At 44.9% G+C, this 26,913-nt stretch overlaps 1 protein-coding gene and 1 long non-coding RNA gene across 3 annotated transcripts; one reads left to right on the forward strand and one right to left on the reverse strand.

Moving 5' to 3' along the window:
- Positions 1-1,769: 1,769 nt before the first annotated feature.
- On the reverse strand, positions 1,770-12,590 carry ATXN1L (ataxin 1 like). Of its 2 annotated transcripts, none has more exons than XM_021705715.1 (3): positions 12,494-12,590; positions 10,544-10,611; positions 1,770-9,422 (listed from the first exon to the last, which is right to left on the reverse strand). In XM_021705715.1, exon 3 carries the CDS (start codon positions 9,303-9,305, stop codon positions 7,239-7,241), a length of 2,067 nt encoding a protein of 688 aa, XP_021561390.1. In that variant the 5' UTR covers positions 9,306-9,422; positions 10,544-10,611; positions 12,494-12,590; the 3' UTR covers positions 1,770-7,238. The 2 variants fall into 2 exon arrangements, with proteins under 2 accessions (XP_021561390.1, XP_044778191.1); XM_044922256.1 differs by having other exon boundaries at positions 1,770-9,425.
- A 201-nt stretch (positions 12,591-12,791) lies between these two features.
- LOC110592233 lies at positions 12,792-19,966 on the forward strand. The gene is made up of 3 exons (XR_002481089.1): positions 12,792-12,805; positions 16,727-16,791; positions 19,934-19,966. It is a non-coding gene; the product is annotated as an uncharacterized LOC110592233 (long non-coding RNA).
- Positions 19,967-26,913: the final 6,947 nt, after the last annotated feature.

The raw sequence follows: 26,913 nt of genomic DNA on the forward strand, positions 1-26,913 counted from the left end.
TTCATTCTAGCAAATGAAATGATCTAGGAAAGACATGGGTGGAAATTTTAGGCAGGGACTTCTGGCGGATTGTCTTCTGAAGGGAGGGTACTCCTCGGTTTAGGTGACCCAGTGATCCCTTGTTTGGGCCTTTACAAGTTGATGAGGCATGACATTAAAGAAAGAACCGATGCTGACTTTGTGGGTCCGTTCCCACAACCCTAATGAAGATTATCTATGGCCGCAAAGGCCACTTAAACCTAGCTTACCTTTTCCAAATTCAGTAGATGCCTTTCCTCCTAACTGGCATTTTCTAAAGAGATGCAGTATTGAGGCTTAGGTATTGGCTACTTTTCCCAGCAGATTTTAGTTGCCAGACTTTAAAAATTCTATCCTAGACAGCAGTCACCTTCATTTAGGAATATGTTCATAGAAATAGCTCTAATATTAAGGTCTATAGCACCAAGGAACTCGTTTGAAAGAAGAGATGATCCATCTTCTTATTTATGTCCCAGAGCCAAGGTAGGTTAACACCCATTGAGAAAAATCCAGAATTAAGGTGAGATGAGAGCTCAAGTTGACAGTGGTCAAAGCCAGAGCAAAATGACCAGTTTGTATGTCTGCCAAACCAAGGAGGAGACAAGAGCTGAGGTCATTTCTAAAAAGTGTCTGTGATGGTACAGAACAAGTACAGAACTTTCCTTAGCCTGCACCAAAGGTTGTGTACAGTTTAGATAATTATAGATCTTGAGGTCCAGAAGGAAGTGCCCTAGTTAAGTTATAGCCAGAGAAATAACTATGCCAGGAATGTGGACCTCTTCCAATATCATAACAAGGAAACTTGGGACTCTCTCCGACCTCCATAGGCTTAAGGCTATTTAATAGTGTTAACTGACCCCCTTCCCACCATCAAACTAGGGTTAATTCCTACCAGGCAGGCTGAAATATTTCTGTTCTGGGAACACAAAAATTTTAATCTTATTCCAAAGTACTGGACATTTGAAGGAAAGTACTTAATTGCGTCAAATGTCTCTCACAGAGCTCCATACTGAAGTCCTACTTGGGATGCCTCAAAATTGTTGAGCACTCACTATGTGTCAAAGATTATTCTGAGCACTTTACATGGATTATCTCATTTAATTTTCACAGCAAACTAGGAGTTAATACAAACTCAGGAGCCCAATGCCTAGATTTAAAATGCTGCACTGCCATTTAAAAACTAACTTTGGGCAAGTTACTTACCCTGTCTTGGTTTCCCCAAACACAATATGGAAATAATAGTATAAGCAACAAATGACTATTAATATATAATTAATATATATAATATATAAACATGTATTAATATATATAATTATTAATATATGTAACTTAGGATGGTTTGTGGCACCTAGTAAGTGCTCAATAAATGTATCCGAGTCACAATCCTGTATCTGAGTGTTTCGCCTCTTACTACTGGCAAGCTTTCTAGTTTAGAAGCAGTAGCTATGATTGCAGCTGATGTATTCCAACAATTTCTGGAAGCATTCCTGGGGAAAGAAAAGCATTGGAGAAAAGGCCAGCAGTGAGGACATCTACAAGTCCTTGTGATTGATTGTGCTAGTATCTATGTCTACAGGTAGACTTCTGGGTCACTGAAATACACACCACCAGAACGTGCAGATCTGCCCAGAGCCCACCACGTAAAGATGGGCACTATTAGCCATTACAAGCTCTCCCATGAAGGGCTTCTATCCCCCACCCAACAGCCACCATCTAAGGCTGGGATAAGAAGAAGGCGCAAACACCAAAAGGAAAAGCTAGTAGTTTATATAGATAGATATATAGATATATAGATATTGATATATATTGTGTTTACATAGTCCACAAGTTAAATGCAGGTATCCATAAGAAGAGCATTAACAATAAAAATACAATCTGTGTGTAGCCAAGTACAGAGACTTAAAATGGTAAAACAGCAAAAAGGATCTCACAAAAGTACAAATATACAGTACAAATTGATTTATTTAAAACAGTTACAAAAAAGCACAACAAAATAGAGATTATCCTTAGAATTATTAATGCTTTGTTAAAGATCAGGTAGGATTAGAGGGTAAGAAATGGTACTGGGTGGGGGGAGCACCTGACTAGTTCTAAGGCTTTAGATACAATGCAGTTGATTACATATTAATTCAGCCATTACATACTGGGGATAGTAGTTGGGGGATCAGTAATTTATCTACAGGGAACTCCTACACAAATCAGATCCATCCAGACCTCCCCAGTGCCGTCCTTCTTTACTCCTCAGGACCCTAAAGCCACCTGATGGCAACATTCCCACTTTCCTTTCTCCACCCCATTCCCTATCCATATTTTCTTCCCTCCCCTAAGGTGCTGTGCAAGCTGAGAGCAGTCTGCTCTCTGCGGCTGGAACATATACTGTTTTGGCTACAGGGATCCTGTGTGTGACTAGGAAGGTTGTAGGGGACAGCCTTATTTTAATACTTCAAGTTTGCCACGAGTACAGTCAGTCTCTTCCCAGCACAATCTGTATTCTCTCGAGTGTGAGTATCAAGCAAATAAGGGATGAACCCCGCCTTCAGCAATACCAGCAATGCACTAACCACTCACAGCTCACAACTACGTGCAAACTCCCTGTCCAGGGAGTGGGTGTAAAACCACGGTGTCACCAGCTCGCTCTCTGAAGAACCTCAGTCCCCGTGACAGTCATAAAGACAAATAAATGCAAGTTTGACAATAGGTAAAGGCACATGGGCTGCTGCCATACACACACTGTAGACAGGAACCCAATTTGAGGCCATCTTCACTGCTGGGCATTTGCAGTAGAATGGCTTTGGGATCACACAGACTTTGAGTTTGCAACCTACTGGGGGAGGATCTAGGCTTAACGGGAGAACTAATAAAGAAACCTTAGTGTGAAAAGTGCATTTATTACTACTGTTCCTGCTGGGGAGGCTCAGCAGGGCAAACCGCACCACCTCTCCTCCTTCCACCCCAGGCACTGTGCATAGTCTGCAGGTAAGGAGAGAGTGCAGTCGACTCTAGCATCTCGAGGGCCAGTGTCATCCTGGGCCCATATCAGGCTTCTGGCCCAAAGATGGACCCTAGAGTTGAAAGAGCAACTGATAGCTGCAAAGACCCAGATGCTTATTTTATTATTGCATAATGTGGGAGGCCTTCTCTAGCCCAGGGAAGCTGGACGGTGAAGGCTTCCCAGCAAAGGGCTAATAGGTTCCTGGTCAACATCCAACCTTGCACAGTCCAGCTCTTCAACTGTAGTGTACACTTTTTCCCATCTGGAAAGTATTGTAGCTTCAGTGTGGTTTAGTAAACTTAGCCCTAGGAGGCCAGGAAGTCTCCCTAAAACTTGGCCTCTACCCAATTTACTTTGCTCTTAAGACTGTGACCTAATCTCCATGGCCAATTCAGTTAATCAGGTGTCTTTACTCCAAAGGACCCAGGCCCTTTCCCAGTCAGCCCATGTCCACCTTTCACCTCCAGTGTGATCATTCAACTCTCCAATGTGCATGCATGTTGCAGGTTTAAATCATACACCACCCTGTTTATCTCCTATGATGTCCACTGGTAAAAATAAAACTAAACCCCACTGAGGGGCTATTTCGGTCAAACTTCAAACCCTCTTCAGTCCCAGAACCAACATAACTAGAGCTAGATGGACCCTCCCTAGGATGCTGGCAAAGGCCCTAACCTGGTTCCCCATCACTTATTTTTAAAAACAGGATATAACATACCACAAAGGAAAGCAGTTAATACATAGAAAACGCCCACTAATAAGACCTGTTTGCTTCTCCCTCAAGACAGATATCTGGAGCCTAAGGGCTCCCAACAAGCACTGAAGCCACATCCCTTTGGGTTCACCAGCCCACCAGCAGCATTTCATACTATCCCTATTCAACGTGACTTTGCTATAAAGTAACAGTTGCACAGTAAGAATGGACAGGATGCCTGGATTTCCTCCATATGGTCAGACAGGGAAGGGCAGGGCGCTACAAAGGTAGCAGGCAGGACAGTGAGCAGACAGCAGCAGTAGCAAAGCAGCACAGAGCAAAGCCCTTGGTGTTATGACTGACTGGGACCAAGACTGCAGAAGGGTCAGTCCAGATCTGCTAGGGCCCCTCCCCTTGGGTATAAGTATTCAGCTCTGAATCCCCTTCCCCCATGCCACCACCCTCCATGCCCCCCACCATGTACACCATATACATCTTGAGAGGAACGATGATCCAAGACTTGGATGTATTACCCGTCCTTTACCTGATCACTCTATCCCAAACTGGTATAGGCATTCCCGGTTAGTGCCAGAGTTAGCGGTCCTCCTTTCTATTCCTAAACTCTGGGAATTTCCTACCACTGATAAGGGAGCGGCGCTGGCCTTCTTCAATTGCCCATTTCCCAAAAAGCTGACAGCTTCCCACTAAAATGCTCACTATCTCAAAACCACTCTTAGGTCTCTTGCCAACTTAGGAAATTCCTTTAAGGAAGAACAGACCACCAGAGGCTCCTCTCATTTCTCATACCTGAAAGAAAAGACTGAACCGGAGGGAAAAGACAAGCGGAATGCCACAGCTCTGACCAAGATTGAGAGCACAGAGCTTCAGTTCCTGGGAGCCCATACTTTACAAAAGACACCTCTGCAGCTTCGCAAACGGAGCATTCATATATTATGTACACATGGCATGGTACTAGAAGAGCTGCGGCTATTCCTTCACAGGCAAGAGACAGAAGAGGAACAGCAGCAGCAAAGTCAGAGCCCAACCTGCCAACGTGCACAAGATGTCCTCTTTCCAGGATTAAGTGGAAATTACCAGGCTGGGAAGTGGAGGGTCACTTGGTTTAAACTACTATCTCTGGTTGGACATAAGTTTGCTCCCACCAGGGGGAAGCTTAACTGGTGTCCTTGGTGGACACTTCTTGAGTGTCTACTGTGTGCATGCCACTGTCTTCAGTTGGTGAGCCTTCCTATGAGGAAGGAGGTTTCTGAGAAACCCGTGCAAACAATAATCCCTAGGAATGAGCTGATCACAGAACAGCCAGAGATGTGGCCTTCTCCCAGGGCTGTCATTGGAGAGGGTTCCTCAAGACTTAGCCCCATCGGCACCCCCTGTAGGAAACAAGCCAGAGAAAGCAGCATTCAGAGAAAATGGGGGACAGAGAAGGGAAAGGTGAGGATCCCAAACGCATCCAAGGTTGAGTGTTCACCAGAGTTGGTGTTTGGTTCTGAGGTGACCCAGAGACTTAAGTACTCACAGTCAGGTCAGCAGCTTCCTTTGGATGGGCCTCTAAAACCTGACTGACTGCTCTCTAGGAATGAAACAGTGGCGTGTAGGGCTTGTAGCAAACAAGCCGGTCTCAGTCACTTTGTTCCCCAGGAGAACAACCTTTAGCACCTGAACACTAAGAATGACTCCATTCTCAGAACTCCCCCTCCCCCCAGGAGGTAGGTAAGATTATTTATCCCCATTTGGCAGCTGGGGAGGAAGTGAAAGAGCGAGAGGTCACAAGACTTGCCTGAAGTCCTTGACAGAGCAGAGATCAGACCTCAGAGGTTTGGGACTCCTGATGACAGGCAAGGCCTCGGCCAGTTCAGGTGCATTTCTAAATGAAATGCCAGGATCATACACTGGGAGAAGCCTCACCAGAGAGCTGAGTGGACAATACCCTGAGTTGCTTCAAGAGTCTGAAGACCCCTGAAAAACAAACAAAAAACCCACCCACCCACCTAAAAGCTGGTGGGGGAGCCTAATTCTCAATACCCAGTGGAAACCCATAGGCCAAGCTGATGCTAAAAGTTGTGAAAACGTGGGCTTAAGACACAAGGCGGGGTAAATGCAACTAAGATTGAGAATGCTCTTTGCAGAGGAACACTCCACCACAAAATGAGATCTAGGAGACTTCAGGGACTGGAAACTTATCAAGACTATACCAGAACCTTAGAGCTGGCTGTGGGAGGGGATGGCTGGGAGAAGCCTGAATGCTGACAGGAAGTGGAATAAGATGGGAGGGGCTGTGTAAAAACACCAGGACGGGCACTGCCTAGCCAGGTGTATTTGCCCTGACCCAGGGCACAGTTCCCTTCTTGCTTCTCTACCAAGCTCTTCAGCTGCAGAAGAGGAGGGGACATGATTCTTTATGAGTTTTGAAAAACAGGGAATATAACTGAAGAGGAAATCAGAGAGACCCCTCCACACCAAAAACTAGAGGTCTTGATCAGAGTGGACAAAAACAATTTTGCAGAAGGGGAAGGCAGTGCAGCTACAAATCAGGCCGAGGTCAAGACACCATGCACAGGACAGGGCAGGAGAAGGGTGGGGGCAGCGCAGGCACTTAGGCACAACATAGACAAAGGAGGAGAGTAGGGGACTAGGGACAAAGGTCCACCGGTTCTTTCAAAAGTCACCATTACCAACTAGAAATTCAGTACGATTTTGAAGTAGGTCTGGCATGCTGGGTACAAGGAGCTCTGTTAAGTCAGCTACCTTTCCAGAAGCCCTGCCTAGAGACCGGTCACCTGGCCATCAGGTCTTTCTCCCAAAGTCCCGACTGGGTCCCGCCAACGCAGTACTTCACTCTGAACCCTGGAGGGGCTTCTCTTTCTCCCAGTGCTAGAAGCCTTGTGGGAGGAATGGTGGGGAGATGGGAAAGGGCTGAAGCAAGGATCAAGCAGTCCTGTAGATGAGTGCTCCTCCCCACAAACCCACAGACATCTGTAACAAAATCACCCTTTAAAGTGCACAGCTCTCAAAAGAAGAGTTCTGGGTGGGAACCCTCTTAATCCCAATCATGGGGCTTCCTGCCCTCCCACCACAAAAAAGAAAGGAAAAAAACTTCAGACAGTTGAACTGCTACTATAAGCTGTGGATCATCATTTTTGGCTCTTTCTTTGCTCCCTCCCTCTGCCACCTGCCCCCAAAGCCCGACTTTCCCCTTGCAGGAGCTAGGGATGGGGAGGAAAGAACAGGGAGGCCCTGATATTTGGAATGTTTCTTATCCTGTGTGCACCCCCATCCTTCCTTGGCTCAGGCCCGCTGCTCCCCATCACAGCACCCTCTGGGGCTGTCCTGAAAGGATGCCATGGGGTAATGAGCAACAGACCCTGCCTTGGGAGGCTGCCTTTATGCCTCCTCTTTCCCCCCAATCTCACTGCCAAGAGAGCCATTCCCTGCTCGGCATGTGCAAATCCTCTGCCTGCTCACGGTGAGGCCCAGCTCTGGGGTAAAGCCCCAGTCCTGGTCTGGGAGAGAGGTTCATTTTCCTGCATTGGAACGCCCTTCGATGGACAGCTTTACCTCCTGCGGAATGAAAGAGGGACGGAGCAGTGCAGCCCGTGCCTCCTCCCCTTGCATGCTGTATCTTTGGAAGCTTGGGGCTGGCCAGCAGGCCTGAGCACCAGGCTCCGGCTGCGAGGGCTCTACCATCTGGGAGCCCTCACCTGACGGCTGGCTCTTCCCCTCACTGTCACATTGCTCTCTGGGTCCCAAGACTGTCCTCTCAGGCCTTTCTCGGGGGAGACCCAGCTGGCCTGGGGGAGCACAGCTAGCCTGAGAAACTGAGTTACTGTTCAAGCTCTGTAAACTGATAGAGATGCAGACATCTCCCACCTGCAGCCGATGGCAGGGCAAAGAGAAGAGCTGTGCAGTCCGCCCAGGGCTGCAGGAGGACCAGCCCTGGCCATACACAAAGAAGGGGTGCTCGGGGGGCACCTCGATGCTCACTTTGCTCTGCTGCTCACCAACCACAAAATGCAGCATGACAAATCCAGGCCACTGGCTCTCCTGAATGTCCACGACCGTGCTAGAGTCAATCTTCAGCCCCCCGCTCACTTCGGCACTGCGCACAAAGTCCTGGGTCTGGAGGTCCTCCACCCGCTTCAGCTCCCCTGTAGCCAGCTGGATGATGGCGCCTTTCATGAAATGGGAGGGCAAGTGGGAGGAGGTAATGGGGGGTGGCGTTGGCTCCTTATCTGGGAAGGTGGCTCTGGCCTGCATGTCCAAACTTGATGCCACCAGGATCTCCGAGCCCACAGACAGCAGACCTGGGTCAGTTCCAGTGGGCACCAGGTTGCCATTAGCTACAACCACTGCTTTGGGTAAAGGTCTATGTTTCACCGGTTCCTGATGGGATTGAGGGTAGAACCCTCGGGCCTGATTTTTCTCGGCCATCTCTGCTGGGTTCCTGGCTGACCCTCGCCCTTCACCCTGATGGTCAGGGGTATGATGCGACAGGTTGAGGGGGCTGGGCTCATCCTTCCTCTGAGCTGCCACCACACGATAGTCCTGAGAAGCTAAAGCGCCAACCACCCGCTGGACCTCAAGGTCGGTGTCTGGGGTCCCTCGGTGTGCCGGCACTGCCACCTCTACCCGTGCAGTCTGAGAACCTGAAAACAACTGTCCATCCACCACACATTCTACCACTGGCACCAGTCCCTGGCCTTCACTCTTGCTGTTGGGGGAGTCGAGGGCTTCACTTTCCCGTCTTACTAAGTTTCGTTCTCGCTGTCTCTGTCCGTTGGCAGCGGCTGCTTCCAGAGCAGACTGGCCCTCCTGAGGGGTAAGAATCGGGCTGGCACCTGCTGGAGGGGTTTCATGCAGAGTGTACCCAGCAGGTAGCCTGGACATCTGATAATAAACGGGCATCCGGCCTGGAGCAAGGTCCAGTGGCTGAGTACTCGAGTGATGTGGCAACTGCCCAGGTGGGGAGGTGGCAGAAGGGGCTTTGTTGAATGAGTGGGCTGGGGATGAAGCCTGGGGAGGGGGAGTGGCTCCTTCTGCCAGGAGTGAGGCATATGGCACAAAGTGTGGAAGGTGAGAGGTGGCGAGGTTGGCAGAAGGAGAAAGGAGGGGACTTGGTAGGAAATTAGGTGGCACAGCATAGGGAAGGCTATAAGGAGACCCGATAAACTGCAGAGAGGTGGACGGGAGTTGAGCATAGTGGATTGGGGGATAGTGGATTCCTGGATGTTGAATCAGTGAAGACGCTACATTGAATGTGGGGGGCAAGGGGTTCATATTCACCACAGATGGGAGGCCAGTTGGGGAGAAGGTAGCAGGTGGCACAGCCACCTTATACAGCATACCATACTGGTCCACCGTCAGACCAGTGATGGCCTCAGCTCCATCACCCCCCAGGCTGACTCTGGCTCCTGCCTGGCTCTGCCCGGCCACCACAACCCCCCGGGACCATTCAGAGGCATCACTGGAGGGTGTGTGGTTAGTTGAGCAGCTGGTAGTTCTCCCCATATCCTCGCTGGTCACGGGGAGGTCTCGTTTCTTTGGTGGAAGGCATTCCTGACTCCTCTCATGAACAGGTTTCATATTGCTTTGTGGTGTTCCTGGAGCCTGGAAGGGGTCGGCTTGCTCCTTGGGACATCAGAAGGGGCTTCTCTGTGGCTCCCCTGCACCCCTCTCTGCTGCTGGCGGGGGCGCCCACATCTGCTAGGGAACAAATCAGAAGCAAAGAAAAGTAACCTAGGGGCAAACCAAGTCAAAGGAAGTAGCAGAAACTGTGCCCACAGAGGAAGATGTAACAAAGGGGACTGCTGGGAAAAAAAGGCATGAGAAAGGGGCAAACAAGGATGCTACCCTTCCCTCATTCATCCAGCCCAGGACATGAAAGAAACGGTCAGGGAAACCAAAGAGAGCTACAGGAACAAACATTCAACGACGCGTAAACAACCTGTGGGCTCTACAACCCCAGAGAGACCAACAGCTTCATGATCAGGTGTGCCTCTGATGGGGACCTTGACTCTTCCCAGCCTTCTCCCTGAAAAGGTTTGACCACATGGTTGTTGCTGCTGGTTCTTTTTCCTGAGCTTCTCCTTTTGTCACCAAAGATTACCACGCTATCTTCTTTCCAATATATGACCTCATCCTTGCTTCCTTTCCCCAGCCCAATTCAGGTTATGATCTCACCTTTCCCCATCCCCCCACCCCAGGCCTGGTTAAACTCTCATCCTCCTTTGCCTCATATCACCACTACCTCAAAGACCCAGGTGCCACTGAAAAATAGCGTCTTCTTTGCCCCATGAAATACTACATTCAAACTTGCGCCCTATGGGGAAAGTGATTGTACTAGTGTGTTCTACAATGTATTTGTTTCTCCTCTTCCCTAAAGAGCAACAAAACTCTCCTGACCACACAAAGACTTCCCACCCTAGTCTGGAAAGACTTCTTTTCTTCTCATTAACCATCTTCAATGTACTTTCTTCATTCATTCTCTTTCTTTTGCCAATGGTTCCTTTTCCACTATAGGTCTGCTCTAGGCACCACTTCCTAAATTCTGGTTCCATTCCTCCAAACCTGTCTGGGTCTCTATGATTCATAAGAAAGTTCTCTCCCTCCTTTCTCTTGCTGTCACCTCTCATACATGCTTTTGTCCATTGTCATAAAGTACACTTTTCGTCTGAACGTTTCAACGCATGAACTTTGTCACCTATTTCTTCCAATCAAGGCTCCAGTTCTTTGGATCTGGATATTACACTGTTCTGTTTTTCCACTGTTGAATCCCAGATGGTTTTTTTTGGCAACAAGGTATCCAAATTTCCCTTTATTACCTGAGCTTCCAGTAGTGCCTCTGAGCAGCTGTAGTAAGAAGCAGTGTCCTCCCCGCTGCCTTGGGAGCCTAGAAGACAGAAATAGGAATAAAGTAAGCAGGAGTCTAGCCTCTCACTTCCCCAGTGTCATCAAGGTAATTCTAAAGCCACAAAAACATTAAAGTCCATGAGTCTCTGCCTCATGTTCTGCTCCAGAGGTACCAGCACATTTATCAAGTTTCTAGGCATTTGAATAGAGAAAAAGCTCTCTCTTAAGCTCTAATTTGTAGAAAGACATCCCTGAAAAAAATTTTTCAATGTGTGTCAAATTTCATTGTTTTCCTTAACATCATATTCTTCATTCTCTACCTGTACTTATTCCCCAAAGGTTAAATTTACTTCCAATCCCAATTTCAGGTAAATGTGCAACTAAAAATGGAAGATTCAACATTATTCCCATGTGAACAATGGGAAGCTGGAAAAATCAACTACATGGGTTTCACCTTTATTCAGGGCTGATGAAAACACAGATATGGAGGTTATTTAAATGAAAAAAGTGGCACTAGAGGAAAAAGAACAATTATTTATGTTTCTGGGGCAGAAAAAGAGGTCAAGGGGGAGTCACTCAAGGGGAAGCCTTATTAACAGATTTCCAGGGTAAAAAAATAGGATCCTGTGTGTGAGTGTAAAATCTTCTGAGTGACAACTTCGTACCAAGTGTTGAATCAGGTGTGACAGAAAATGAAATACTGCCTGGGTCCTCATGTAGCTATTAACAATGGGGAAACAAAGCTCGCACTAAATTATCAATACCTGAATCTACACATGCCAGGAACATCAAATACTGAAGAATGGAGCCTTAATCTCTGACAACAGATAAAGCAGTACTGACCAGTACTCTGAGAAACTATCCACTTTCCTGTCCAAGTCCTACAGAACTGCAAGCCTCTAACCAAACTGAAGCAACATTTCTCTCTTAAGATTGGCAAGGTGTGTATGCACAAGAAAAGGTGATGAGACAGGAAAACAAGGGGGAAAGAAAAATTCTCAGTTCCATAAACACAAATTACATAGTGGGCACAAGTCTTGCATCCCTTCTTCGCCAGCAATTCCAGTAACTGAAAAGCAATTAGCTTTCTCCCCCGTTTGCAACAGAAATTGGGGTCATATCTCCAATCCCTGATCTTTGCTTCCTGCAACTAAAACCTTAAGGAAAACCTGCCTCTAGGTTAGCCAAACACAGTCGAATAAAAGAAATAAAAGAGGCAAGAGGTCTGGGGGAATGACAACAAAGAGCCAAGCCTGTCCACCAGGGTCCAAAAACGCAAAACACATTTCGGAATCTGAAACCTCGGCCTCAGGAGAGGCTCGATGAGGACTTCTCAGAGGGAAGATGCAGTTCGTGACCCTAACCGAGCTAACAGGGAAGGGAGTCTGTTCCGGTGAGCTGCCAAAGCTGCTAGTCACAGCCCAGAATCAAGAGATTGAACCCAAAATTCAGTGAGGGCGAGAAGTACGCCCGCCAGCAAAGAGTGGAGCTTGGAAGAGACTACGGGTTATGGCTTCCCATGATCCTGCAATCCTTGCTGCAACAAGGGTAGGGCCCGAAATTGGGAATTTAACGTTTAGGGGTGGGGAGTCGATCCTTGAAGCAGACGGACAGGGACAAGGCCCCACAGGCGATGCTTCCTTGTTTGGGGGCCCCTTCCCGCCCCGAAGACTCGGACACCCCGGTCCGCCGGGATACAGCCACGGGGGCGCCGGGGCCTGAGGCCGCCTTCTGGGCTGGGCCGGAGAAAAGCGCGCGGGACTCTAGGCGCGGCCTCTTTCGCTCTCCCCGTCCGCGGTTCTCGGGCCCCGGTCCGGCGGGGCAATGGGCTCCAGGGGGCCACTTCCTCCTAAGCTGCGAGCCCAGGCCTGCTTGGCCTCAGTGAGGCCGGCCCAGCTGCCCCCACTCCCGGCGACACTCACCGGCCCATCTCACGGCGCTCCTCGGGCTCCTCCCGCTCGTCCCGGAGCCGCCGCAACCGCGGCCGCCGCCATCCCCGGCCCCGGAGCCGCCCCACACCCAGCGCCCCCCCAAGCCGGGCGCCCGGAGATGGCGTCAAGTGCGTTCCGCCCCCGTCGCGGGCAGATAGCGTCACCGCCTAGGCCCAAGAGCAACGCCCAGAAGTACCCGGGAAGGGAGGGAGGCGGCCCCTAGCCCCTCGCCCCTCGGCCCCAGCGCCCCCTGTGGTGGGAAAACGAACTCCTCCCCGGGGGAAACAGGGTCACGTGAAGAAGGTTGGCCTGCCCTCTCGCCCTGACCCCACCATGACCCCTGCAATCTCTCTACTCCAGTAAATTCTGGGGGTTCCCAAACAGAGCGCTGGGGCGTGGCCAACAGCCACCCTCATTTCCTGGACTTCCGGGGCCTGACAGGTGAAGCCTCCTCTTGGGAACCTCGGAATCCCCGAGGCGATCCCTGTCCAGGAAAGTAAAAAGATAGCCCTGGAGACCCAGGGTGGAGATGGGGGAGCTCTTTGAGTTGAGAAATGACTTTGACGGGGATGAGAATGGACAGGATCCAGGATCCAGGGGAAGGTGAAACAAGTAGTGGGAACTTGAGGGATGAGAGGAAAGGGTTCAGTACAGTGGGAAGAGCTTAGTTTAGTGGAAGAGGGCTTGACTACTCGATCAAATATTAGGTCACCATTCATTGCCAATTAACTAGTCAACTTCAGAGTAACATGAACATCTGATTAACCATAAGTGAAAAAGTGAACACCAGTCGAATTTGTGATTTGATTACAACTATGTAAAAAAAGGAGTTCTGCATACAGACAGAAACAAGCTAAACTGAGGAAAAAAATAAGTTTAACTATTAGAGAGATTGGATCTGAGTGGATTTTTCCCCTTTCACTTTCTGCAAACTCTGTTCACTAAATAACAATTGATTTTTGTTTGATTTTAAAAATACTGACTGGGCTCTGGTCCCTACTCTGACCTTAGGAAAATCATTTTACTACTTTAGACTTAGGTTTCCACTTCTGCAAAATGAGGAACTTAAATTAGATGAAGGGGTGGGAGTAAAATGTAGATGAAAGAGCTCTCTATAAATATTTTAAGTGAAAATATAAGCAAATATGTACAGTGTGATATCATGTATTTAATGTGAAAATCACATGTAACATATGAAGACATATTTATGTATCAGTACAGAAAAGGAATGGAAGGCTATGTAACAACTAGTTAACATCGGTTATCTCAGGAGAGGAAAGTGGCATTGGGTGGTGACCAAAAGATACAAAAGGGACTTATTGTTTGGATTTCTTATGAAAATATTATCTTAGAAATATTAAGATGAGTAAGTTAAAATACAAGTAAAGTATATGGTCTCTAAGATTCTTTCTAGGGAATCAGTAGACCTCAATTTTGGTATTTTCTCACCTGGATGGGCACAAAGGATCATTAAAATCATTGAATGCCACCACACACACACCTTGCACCAGTGTGTGAAACAGTGAAGCTACTGATCTGTAGCCATCTAAATCAGCAGAGGGCTGTGCTTCGAGGATATTAGTATTATCATGACAGTCGTCTTCTCTCTCAGTTTGGCCAAGGAGGAAGTCCTGTGGTCACACAGTGATTCCGTTTTAGCACTAACTGGCATTCTGGCTTCTAATCCATTGCTTAGCTCACTAAATTGGAATTAAAACTATCAAGATTAAAAAAAAAACTGCCAAGATAGATAAGCCTATACTATTTATTTATTTATTTATTTTTAAAGATTTTTTATTTATTTATTTGAGAGAGAGCACATGAGAGGGGGGAGGGCCAGAGGGAGAAGCAGACTCCCCGCCAAGCAGGGAGCCCGATGCGGGACTCGATCCAGGGACTCCAGGATCATGACCTGAGCCGAAGGCAGTCGCTCAACCAACTGAGCCACCCAGGCGCCCTATTTATTTATTTATTTTTAAAGATTTTATTTATTTATTTGACAGAGAGAGAGAGAGAGAGCACAAGCAGGAGGAGCAGGAAAGGAAGAAGCAGGCTCCCTGATGCCAGACTCAATCCCAGGACCCTGGGATCATAAGGTAGATGCTTAACCAACTGAGCCACCCAGGCACCCCCATACTCTTTTTTTAAATGAAAATGATATACATACTGCTGTCTTTGCCAAATTTTTCCATATCAATAAATTAAAAAAAAAAAAAAAAAAAACCTCTGCCAAGATAGAGACCCTTGTATCAACCAGGATATCCATTGCCTCCTAGACTAAGATACACTCTCAGAGAGCTGGTGTTTCAGACAAAACTGAGAGAGCAGACACAGGTAGATGCAAGCAAAAAGAATTTTTTGGCTACCAGCCATTAACATGATTATATAGTGCAAAGGCGTGTCTGATTTAAAAACAAAAAAAACAGGATGTTCTGATTGGTGAGACACAGGTGATTTCCTGGTTTGGTAGGAACCAAAACCAGGTTCTCTTTTCGGCAGTCCCAAAAGAGTGGGTCATATCTCTGCTGTATTCTCTTCTAGAACTCTACTCCAAGCAATCTTCATTTCTTTGATTGTACATATTGACGTAGGAAGCTCCATAGTGACAGTTTGAAAGGAGTATTAGTAATAAGTAACATAGCTTTTAGATTTAAGATACTAAAATAACTAAAAGTTACCTCATTTCTCCAAAAATCTGTATTATTCTCTGGAACCTGGATAATTCCCTATGTAAGTTATTTATAGTAAGTAAACCCAGGGTCATATTCATTGTAACTGGCTCAATAAATAGTTGTTGAATGAAATTTCACAAAGATATCTCAAACTGGGAGACTCTCCTTGCTATTTTTTTGCTCCCATTTCCTCATTTCTATTCTTACATAGTTTTGCCTATTTGTTACCTGTTTTCAGTCTCTCTCATCTGAAAATTCCTTCATTTTCTTTCACCAGATTTGTTTGTTTAATTTCCATGGAGTTTTAAGAACTGATAAAGTGAAAGGAGATTTCTTTCATTAAAAAAAAAAAAATCCCTGCCCCGTAAAAGGAGATTTTTAAAGGTATTTGAGACATTTTGGAACTGAAAAGTTATACTTCCATCTGTTTTGTCTACCTCTTCTCTTTCCTTGGATTCCCACTGAATTCCTTTGATGTGTGTAGATTGAATTTGTGTGATGGGAGAGTTTGAGCTACTCTGTTGAGAGGAAAACAACAATGGCCACAAAACCCTGCTGAGCTGGTTCTTCTTCTCCCTAATCAGGCACTAGTTTCAAACCAGCTCTCTGTGTTGTCTAGTTCCTCATTGGTGATTTTTCTAGACCTGTCGTACAGGCAGGGGACGTTCAGACAACTATCCCAACTCTTTTTTGACGTTAAGGGATCAAACCAGGGAGAAGTGCTGGTAATTTGGAGAACCATGTGTGTCATAACAAGAGGAATAGGTGGTTTTTTTCATACTGTCATGTCTTTTTGCTTGTATTGCTCAGCATGTAAAGGTGTCGTTGTAGGGGAGAACTTTATCTTTGTATGCCAATGGCAGAAACAACAATCTCAAGTATAGGTTGAAATTCTAGGAATACTTGGCAGATTCAGCTTTCCCAAGACATGTGTTGGTGCCTGGTATTAGATTATTTTTCAAAAGCTTTTCTAGATGTCCAAATGTAGAAATGTGCAGTTTTCAAGCTTCTATTCTATCTACTTTTCTGAACAATTCTGTGTCCTTATTTCCACATGCTTTTAATGTTCTGTGCCCTCTCCAGATTCCAGTGGGGATCTCCCTTTCAAATTCATTAATATTTTATTTACAAGGAGGTCTTGGAATTTCTCCATAAGTGACTAATACATCGTTTGGGGAGGGGAATCTCGATCTGCTGTCTGCTTCCTCAGACACTTGCCAAAGGCTTTCATTTTTATCAGAAACTTCCTGCAGAACTCTGAAAAGTTGCAGTCAGAACACTGACGATTGGAATAAACTGAAGGAAACCTAACCCTTATTTGAATTGTAAGAGTCCTATCTGGGGAATTGGGCCACAGAGAAGGAGATACATTTAGGCCATTGCTGAGCAGCCAGGAATTCCTTACAGGGGACTAGTGAATGAATAAAGTAGATGTGGTTAGATTAATGCCCCCGTGACATTGATAACTCTTGCTCTGCGAAACTGGCTCAGCAAGGTGATTTGCAAGCTGCTGTGCCTTGTGGTGAAATGGTGTTCATTTCTGCCTTCCAAGCTGATGGCTTCAGGTCAACCTGCAACTAGTTGTCAATCGCCTAAAACTCCTGGAAAAAAGGAAAAGTGAGTAAATACTCCAGACAGCACAACAAGCTGCCTCTCATCACTGAGCACTACCCTCCCCTACCCCAGAGATCTCCTAAGACGTTAGTTAGCGATTTTGGAATTCAAAGGAATGTGCCTGACTTGTGGGAATGATGATTATAGTGATCAAATCACTTAAAAGTTTGCAAAGACTGTTCTGTACCTTGATGGTATCAATATCAGTATTCTGGTTTTGTAAGATGTGATCCCTGCATGAAACTAAGTAAAGGGAACCCTGGATCTTTCTGTATTACTTCTCACAAACTGCACATGAATCTACGATGATCTCAAAATAAAAAGTTTAATTTAAAAAAAAAGTTTCCAAAGACTTAAAATATAAAACAATGTCCAGATTACTGGACTCTTCTTCACCAAATCAGAGAACTTGATCTAGTCAGGCCTTTTCAAATGGGCAGTAGCTATTAAATTTGAGCTGCTGGGCAAATTTTTCTGGAAGGGCTTCCTTACGTGTTTTTGAACACACCAAAAAAAAAAAAAAAAAAAGCTATTTCTTCTCTCAGGTGACAGCTCAAGTAGTGAGTGTTATACCCATGAGCTAGAGTAGTAGCTGACAAGTGTTGTCTTCTTTCTTTAAATCCAACCTATTTTCTGTTGCCTCTTGCTCTTTCCTCATTTCAGTGGGTCACATGAGCTGTTAACCCCTCAAAAAACTGAAAAACCAATGATCTCTGATTATGAGGAGGGTTCAGGTAAAATAAGTATTGCTTGTGTGTGCAGTTTTCTGAGTGCCCCATAAATAGCACTATTTACTCTTGAATTACTGTGATCTGTCGGTGGAGAGGCAGCTATTACTTTAACTTCCAAATTGATTTTTGGGCATTCTTTAGAAAATTAGGGCCTAAGAAAAATACCTTAAACAAATAAGATTTAGGCAAACCCAATGGTACCCATCATTGTTACCATGAACCATGATGATGACATTGGTGGTGTACACAGAACTTGTGAATTTTATTTTATTTTTTATTATTATTTTTGTTTTAAGATTTTATTTATTTATTTGATAGAGAGAGACACAGCGAGAGAGGGAACACAAGCAGGGGGTGTGGGAGAGGGAGAAGCAGGCTCCCCGCTGAGCAGGGAGCCCGATGTGGGACTCAATCCCAGGACCCTGGGATCATGACCTGAGCCAAAGACAGATGCTTAATGACTGAGCCACCCAGGTGCCCCAGAACTTGTAAATTTTAAACTGCATGCCCAAGTGTCCTTTTATTTGATCCTGGCAATTCAGTGACACATATAATTATCCAGAGAAATTATATCTTCTTTTTACAAATGAAATGTAAACTTGGAGTGCTGGAGTGATTTGAGGTAAGTAAAGCAAATTAGCTCTGTCTTACCTAAACTTAGTCCTCTTTAAAGGGAGACAGTAATCTTGACTTTCTTTCTTTTTTTTTTTTTTTAAAGATTTTATTTATTTATTTGAGAGAGAGAGTGAGAGAGAGAAAGAGCACAAGAGGGGGGAGCGGGAGAGGGAGAAGCAGACTCCCTGCCGAGCAGGGAGCCCGATGCGGGACTCGATCCCGGGACTCCAGGATCATGACCTGAGCCGAAGGCAGTCGCTTAACCAACTGAGCCACCCAGGCGCCCTCTTTTTTTTTTTTTTTTTATCTTGACTTTCTATCACTCCAGAGTTCTATTTGTAACACAAACTATAACCTGGGCACACAATAAATGTTTGCCAATATTAGTGGTGGTGTAACAACAGTTCACTATTTATCTGAAACAAGTCCAGTTCTATTGTAATTTCTTTTCCCTATGATGTCTAGAGCAGAGAACATTTTCCTACTTTGGACTTGGCTAAGCAGCCTTTCAAGCCCTGAGCTTTGTGTTTACTTCAGATTCAAAAGTAGTCTCATGTCAAGATTTGCTTGCAATGACAGAGTAACTCTGTTCATGATTAGAAGGTGAGCATAACTCGGTGAACAGACGGGTTACATAGTTTGGAGGCTCAGGTTTTCCTGACTTGTGAAACGCCTCTTTCCCCAGGCTCAGTCATCAGTTGATAAAACAAGGTGGTAAGACTTATCTCAGTGGATTGGCCTGGGACAGGTTACATTTGTTACCTCCCCAGCATGACTCTACTTGTTCATTTTATTGGCATACTATGGTGAAAAAGCATAGGAACTTGCAGCCTGAAGATTTGGCCTCGTTCTAATTCAGTTACTCCTAATCATGTGACCATGGGCAAGCAATTTAACCTCTCAGTATTTCAATTTTCTCCGCTGTAAAACTCAAATAACTATATGAACCTCACACAAGTGTTACAGGGATCAAATGGAACTGTATATATGAAAACAGTTTCTTATTTTTTATTTTATTTTTTAAGATTTTGTTTTTAAGTAATCTCTACACCCAACACGGGGCTTGAGCCCAAAACCCTGAGATCAGGAGTTGCATGATCCACTGACTGAACCAACCAGGCGTCCCTGAGGACAGTTTTTTTTAAATGCAAAGCACTTCATGCATTCTTCTTTTTTAAATAATCTTTTTATTATGGGGGCGCCTGGGTGGCTCAGTCAGTTAAGCCTCTGACTTCGGCTAAGGTCATGATCTCAGGATCCTGGGATCGAGCCCCACTTGGGACTCTGCACTCAATGGGGAATCTGCTTGTCCCTTTGTCCCTACCCCTGCTTGTGCTTTCTCTCTCTCAAATAAATAAATAAAATCTTTAAATAATCTTTTTATTAAAAAAAAAATGTTCACTATGGGACATTTTAGAAAAGCAAGGCAACCCGAAAGGATAAAACAAAGGCCACTCGTCAAAGCACCCCCTAGAGCAGTAGTCCTTAGCCTTCAACACGTGTCAGAATTGGAGGGCTTGTTCAAACACAGATTGCTGGGCTCACTTCCAGAGTTTCTGATTCAGTATTTCTGGGGTAGGCACCAAGAATCTGCATTTCCAACAGGTTCCCAGGTGATGTTGGTGTTGTCGACTGACCTAGTGCAAAACACTAATAACTTTATATATGCGTATACGGTGTATATTTTTTATTATTTTTTTATGAAAACACTGCTTCACCCTATCATATAACCTGCCTTTTTTATTCAATGAACTCCACTTTGTACATGCATTTCTCTATACACGTGCTTCGTGCTGCAGCCGAGCAGGCTCAGAAAGCAAGGAAAGAGATTGCTGACTGTCTGACTGCTGGGAAAGATGAACGAGCTCGGATCCGAGTGGAGCACATTATCCGAGAAGACTACCTTGTGGAGGCCATGGAGATGCTGGAGCTGTATTGTGATCTGCTGCTGGCTCGGTTTAGCTTGATCCAGGCCACAAAGTAAGACCTATGGGACTTTTACCATTTCTTAGGCTCAAAGGGGTGAGAAGGCATCCCTGCCCCCTTGTGAGGGAGAGGGTGGGCTTCAACTTGTTGGGACTATGCCAAAGGACTTTGTCTCTAATTTTTATAAGAAGAAGTAGTGCTGGGGCGCCTGGGTGGCTCAGTCGTTGGGCGTCTGCCTTCGGCTCAGGTCATGATCTCGGGGTCCTGGGATCGAGCCCCGCATCGGGCTCCCTGCTCGGCAGGAGGCCTGCTTCTCCCTCTCCACTCCCCCTGCTTGTGTTCCCTCTCTCGCTGTATCTCTCTCTGTCAAATAAATAAAAATCTTTAAAAAAAAAAAAAAAAAAGAAGAAGTAGTGCTGTTCAGAGAGACTAGGTCAGTCCAAAGAGCCATTTTTAGAACCAGATGGTTGTCTTTTTTCCCCCTGAGCTTGTAGAAAAGTGGGGAAATACAGACAGAAAAAGAATCCATAATCACCAAATCTGGAGCTAAGAATTTTGGTATATTTCTTTCAGTCTATATATGTATTTCTGTTTTTATCTATGTTGTATAAACACATATGTGTGTGTATATATAGTTATATATACCTATATATACATGTATCTAATTTCAGTTAAGAAGAATTATTTTACATTATATTTTGAACATTGTCCATGGGCTACCTTTTATTTATTTATTTATTTATTTATTTATTTATTTATTTATTTATTAAAAGATTTTATTTAGAGGCCCCTGGGTGGCTCCATGGTCCCAGGGTCCTGGGATCGAGCCCCGCGTCAGGCTCCCTGCTCAGCGGGAAGCCTGCTTCTCCCTCTCCCACTCCCCCTGCTTGTGTTCCCTCTCTCGCTGTGTCTCTCTCTGTCAAATAAATAAAATCTTTAAAAAAAAAAAGATTTTATTTATTCATTTGTCAGAGAGAGAGAGAGAGCACAAGCAGGGGGAGCGGCAGGCAAAGAGAGAAGCAGGCTCCCCACTGAGCAAGGAACCCAATGCGGGGCTCGATCCCAGAAACCTGGGGTCATGACCTGAGCCGAAGGCAGACGCTTAACTGACTGAGCCACCCAGGCGCCCCTATCTTTTTTTTTTTTTTTTTAAGATTTTATTTATTTATTTGAGAGAGAGAAAGAGAGAGAGAGAGGGCAGGAGCAGGGGGAAGGGACAGAGGGAGAAGCTCGATCCCACATCCCCTCAGGGATCATGACCTGAGCCGAAGGCAGACGCTTAACCGACTGAGCCACCCAGGCACCCCCATGGGCTACCTTTGAAGCAGGGGCAGGAGTTGGGGGAAGGAACATAAAACCCTGTGTCACATAACTTTGTGTTTGTCTTAGGAAACTGGATTCTGGTCTCGCCGAATCTGTATCTACACTAATCTGGGCAGCTCCTTGCCTCCAGTCAGAGGTACCTGAGTACCCGTGCCATGACTGTAGGTGAGGGGATCCCTAGAGCTACTTGTTTGGAATTGTGGGATTAGTTCGAGGAATCCTTTCTTCTCTTAAAGGACAGCCATAAAAGTATTTTCTCCTGCTAGTCTTTAAGTGGAAAAATAGTTTCCTTTTAATGGCAATGGTAGAAACAAATAAATAAACCTTACCTAAAAAAAAATAATAAAGCAAAATTTGAAATTGGATTTCTTTTGTATGGAGACAGGAATCATAATTTATAAGGTGTTTAGGATTAGAGTTGTTTTTTTTTAAGATTTTACTTATTTATTTGACAGAGAGAGACACAGTGAGAGAGGGAACACAAGCAGGGGGAGTGGGAGAGGGAGAAGCAGGCTTCCCGTGAAGCAGGGAGCCCGACGCGGGGCTCGATCCCAGGACCCTGGGATCATGACCTGAGCTGAAGGCAGACGCCCAACGACTGAGCCACCCAGGCGCCCCAGGATTAGAGTTTTTAAGTTTCATGTTTATCAGATATTTAAAAACAAAGCAAAGCACTGTTCTGTTGCTATTGCTGTTGTTTAGATGCTAAAAGAATATAATTCCAATGAGGTAAGATAAAAGTGATTTCTGCTCTTTTGGTGGTTCTTCATCTCAAGCAAATTTGCCATAACTTGATGAATTTTGCCTCTATTTCTTTCTTGGTGATGGTTTGCTCCAGGTATCTAATCAGCTGTATGCAAAGTACAGCCAAGTATAAGGCCAACTGTGCCGAACCAACGAGACTGGAACTGTCAGCTCTCAGGTAGTACCCTTCCAGAGACACACATTTTTCTAAGCCAAGAAGTCCAGGAAAAGCAAATATGAGAAAACTCAGAGCACATAATTTTGTGCAGACTGAAAGATGTTTAGAAATAAGTTTTGCGGGGATGCCTGGGTGGCTCAGTCGTTAAGCGTCTGCCTTCCACTGAGGTCATGATCCCAGGGTCCTGGGATCGATCCCCGCATCGGGCTCCCTGCTCCACGGGAAGCCTGCTTCTCCCTCTCCCACTCCCCCTGCTTGTGTTCCCTCTCTTGCTGTGTCTCTCTCTGTCAAATAAATAAATAAAATCTTTAAAAAAAAAAAAAAAGAAAAAGAAATAAGTTTTGCGGGCGCCTGGGTGGCTCAGTTGGTTAAGCGACTGCGTTCGGCTCAGGTCATGATCCTGGAGTCCCTGGATCGAGTCCCGCATCGGGCTCCCTGCTCGGCAGGGAGCCTGCTTCTCCCTCTCACCCTCTCCCCTTCTCGTGTGCTCTCTCTCATTCTCTCTCTTTCAAATAAATAAATAAAATCTTTAAAAAAAAAGAAGTTTTGCATTGGAGGAAGAGCAACTTGGATAAAGATTTTGCACTAGGGGAGTTCAGATGCTTATCAAAAAACTAGCCTCAAGCATGCTGAGATGGTTTTTTATGAAGAAAGCATACATTTTCCTAAATGAAACTCGCTTAGTAATATAAAGGAAGTTAATAAACTTAGAAGCTTCAGCCTTTGAACATCTTACATCATGACCACACATATAATTCAGGACTGACAATCAGCTGAGACACAGAGATGTAGCTGCAGTTTGTCTCATGCAGGTAGACACTCTCAGCATTCAGAGTGTCCATTCTGACTGGATGGTGCCTTGCTGTACTGGTTGTTGAGTGTGTTGAGTATCATCTCTGACATAATTCATACACTTATAAAATCAGAATCCTCGATTCAAAATGTTTTTTCTTTTGTTTATTTTCTTCCTCTTATTTTACTTGGTTTGGGGTTCTTTCATCCCAGGAGAGGGCTGCCTTATGATACAAACTAAACTCTTTTTATTTCTGAGTTTGTAGATATGCGTGTGACCAAATCTGTTATGTTGTTTATCTTGCAGTTAATGTGTAAATTAAATGTGAACACTCTACCCCAGGTTCTAGAAGAACAGTACTTGATAGAAATTGCTAAGAACTATAATGTACCATATAAATCCAAGGCAACCATTATGGTGAGTACTTTCAAGAACGGAGACTTGACTTAAAGCTGAGATTTTTATTGTGCACCAGAAGACTTTTATTCTGCTTAGGAATGTGCCTTCCAGAGTAACTCTGGCAGGATTGTAAAGCAGGTGACATTTGCACCTTTCCTCCGCCCACATACTTTTCCTAACAGAGCTTGACTTCTGCTGTCACATGACCCTTCTAAGCGGGTAACAACAGAGTAGAAAACAAAGATGAAGATATCTAAAGTGTTATACTTAGAAGTGTGTAAAAAAACAAATAAAAAACAAAACACACACACACTAAGAAGTGTGTTAAACATTTTTAGTTCTTAAGATCTCAGTTTTATCCCAGAGATAATTTGCATTTTAATAAAGAGTTCTTGGAATAAAGGCTGCAAGATCCTAAGGTATAAGGCACTCTCTTTTGGTGTTGGTTAAAAGTATGAGTTCAAAAGTGAAATGGCCCATATTCAGATCCTAGACTCACCATTTATTAACCCTGAAACCTGAGGCATTACCCTTTCAAAGACTCAGTCCTCTGAACTTTAAGAAGGGGGATAATAATTAATAGTTAATAATTATTACCAAGTCTCATAAGTTCGTTGAGATGATTAAATGAGTGAGTATGAATAAGGAAGTTAAATGCAATGCCTGGCACATAGCCAATGTAATCAAGTTTTGCTTTTCATCATCATCACTGAGGGTGGTTTAAGCTTCCAAAAGGTAGTAATGGAATGTTTTAGGGAAAGAGGGATATCCCCCTAATGCCTTTGAATTGCTGAGGTGGCATGTACCATGTTGGATTGTGGTTAAGGGGCACATTTCTCTGATGCTTTGCTCCTGATGGTTTCCTGGTAGGGACTCTTTTACTCTTTTTTTTTTTTCTCTCTTACAAAGAGTTCTATGGTTTGTTGAAAAAAGACACTTTGTAGAAATTGAGACAATACAGAAAGGGACTTTGAAGAAGTAAAAGCCGCATGAAATGCCACTAGAGATGTACCCAAGGGCTCAGTCTCTAGACTTTTCCTCTTCCTTCTCTCTTCTTTAGATGATTTCATCCTACCTCATGGTTTTCAATCTCATCTTTATGGTGAGGACTTCCACATGTATATCACTAGGTAAGACTTCTAGGCTGATACAAACTCCAGACTGATATATCCACCCACCTTCTTGATATCTTCACCTGGATGTTTCAGATGCATCTCAAACTTAACATGTCCAAAAGTGCTCCTACCCCTTTCAAGGACCTACTCATTCTATAGTTGACGGCAATTCTATGCTAAGGCAAAATCTTGATATTTTCCTTGACTCTACCCCTTCTCGCAATGCCTAGCCCCCATCCAATCTTCAGCAAATCTGTTGAGTAACCACTCTACCTTCTAAATATATCCAGAATCCTGTCACTTCCCACCACCTCCACTGACAGCACTCTGATCTAATCTACAACAATCTCTTGCCTGGATGACTGCAATAGCCTCTTAACTGGTTTTCCTGCTTGTACTCCTCTTCCCCATTAACTGATGTTCAATATAGCAGTCAGAGACCGGTTAGTACCTAAGTCGGATCATGTCACTCCTCTGCTTTTAAAGCCTTCAAGTGGCTTAAAAAAAATTATTTATTTGAGATAGAGCACGCACACAAGCTGGAGGGGAGGGACAGAGGGAGAAGAAGCAGACTCCCTGCTGAGCGGGACTTGGGGTGGGGCTCAATCCCTGGACCCTGAGATCGTGACCTGAGCTGAAATCAGACGCTTAACCCACTGAGCCACCCAGAGGCCTCCTTCCACTGGCTTTTTATTTCACTTAGAATAACAGGCAGCAGCTTTCCTCTGACCAAGGATGTGGCCCACAGGCACTCTCACCTCTTCTCTCTGGCCTCATTCTCTCTACTCTCCCCTCCTATTTACTCTGCCTCAACCACACTGGCCTCCTCGGGCTTCTTCAAACACACATGCTAGTTCCCACCTGAGGACCTTTGTACTTCCGGTACTCTGTGTTCTCTAGCTATCTGCCCCATCCCTCCCTTACTTCCTTCAGGTCGGCACTTACATGTTCTCTTCTCTGAGTCCCTTCCCAGCTACCTTCTCTGAAATGTCAACCTCTTCCCTCTTCTCTGCTTTATGTTTTTTTTTTTTTTCCTATTGCTCTTATCTCTGTCTAACATACTGTATGGTTCACTTAGTGATCTTGTTTATATCTGTTTCTTCCCCCGGAATATCAGTTGTAGGTGGACAGGGACTTTTGTCTGTTTTGTTCACTGCAGCATCCCTAGTACTGTGCCGACCTTACATTAAGTGGTCAATAGATTCTGTCAAACGAATGAATGAATCCAGAGTTTACCGCTGCTGAAGTTTGATAAACTTTCTTGTAGATCTATCTATGCATATTTATGTGTAGCTCTTGATCATTGATGTACCACAGGGTCTGACCTCATAGGCACTCAAAACATAGTCACTGAAAGAGAAAGAAGAAGCTTGTGGGCCAGAGGCTCAAAGGTTGCTTTAACTGTCATTGACTTGCACTTGGGTCTAAGCTGCATGAGGGCAGGACCCATGTCTCTTTGCTCACCATTTCTTCCCCTGTGCTTCCAAGAATGTTTGGCAGGTAGTAGGGATGCAATAAACAAATGTGTGATCAACTGAGAACCCGATGTGATTCTTACCCTCTCACCTCAGGCTGAAGCCCCAACAGCCCCAAATCAGTGTTGGATTTCCTAAGGACGTCAAGAAAGGCACCCGTGGCAGAACAGGTGGGACTTCCGCAGGAACTGGTGATCCCCTCAGGGCATTGCCAACATCTGCACTGGGGCCCTTTCCTATGAGATCCCCAGCCCCTTGTTTCTCATGCCTTCCTCCTGGAAGTCAGATCAGTACAGAAAGGGAAACTGAATCTGGAATGCTATTACCACTAGTGGTAGAGTAGATTTCTGCATGGGCTTTTTGAATAGTACAATACTCTTTGTGAAGTTTTTAAGGGGCATATTTACAGTCATTTAGCTGACGATGTGTTTTTATGCTGAACTCATGAGAACTAGGCCTTTAGTCCTTTATCAGCCTCTTGACAATACCAAAGTAAGACTGCAAGGAACATTTTTATAAGCTGGACAAATCTGAAAGTCTTTAATGTACAGTGATTTAGACGCATGCTTCAATATTTAATTTATATATAGTGAAAACAGTTTACTCTCTTGTTGAAAATAGTATAAAAATCTCAAAACTTTGTATATATAAATCTAGGAAAGTCAAATAAATAGAAGCTAAAGAGCCTTAGACATTAATTTTCTTTGTTCTCTCTTCTTTCAGTATGAAGTAAAGAGAAATTGTTTTTATTCTTTTTACCTTGCTAGGCATGTCTGACCCCATGAAACTCTTTTTTAAAGATTTTATATTTCAGACATAATTTAAC

The sequence above is a fragment of the Neomonachus schauinslandi genome, chromosome 16, assembly GCF_002201575.2.
Source record: "Neomonachus schauinslandi chromosome 16, ASM220157v2, whole genome shotgun sequence".
Taxonomy (NCBI): domain Eukaryota; kingdom Metazoa; phylum Chordata; class Mammalia; order Carnivora; family Phocidae; genus Neomonachus; species Neomonachus schauinslandi.

Coding starts and splice junctions, on each gene's coding strand:
- ATXN1L (XM_021705715.1), bottom strand. CDS start 9,305: ATGAAACCTGTTCATGAGAGGAGTCAGGAATGCCTTCCACCAAAGAAA.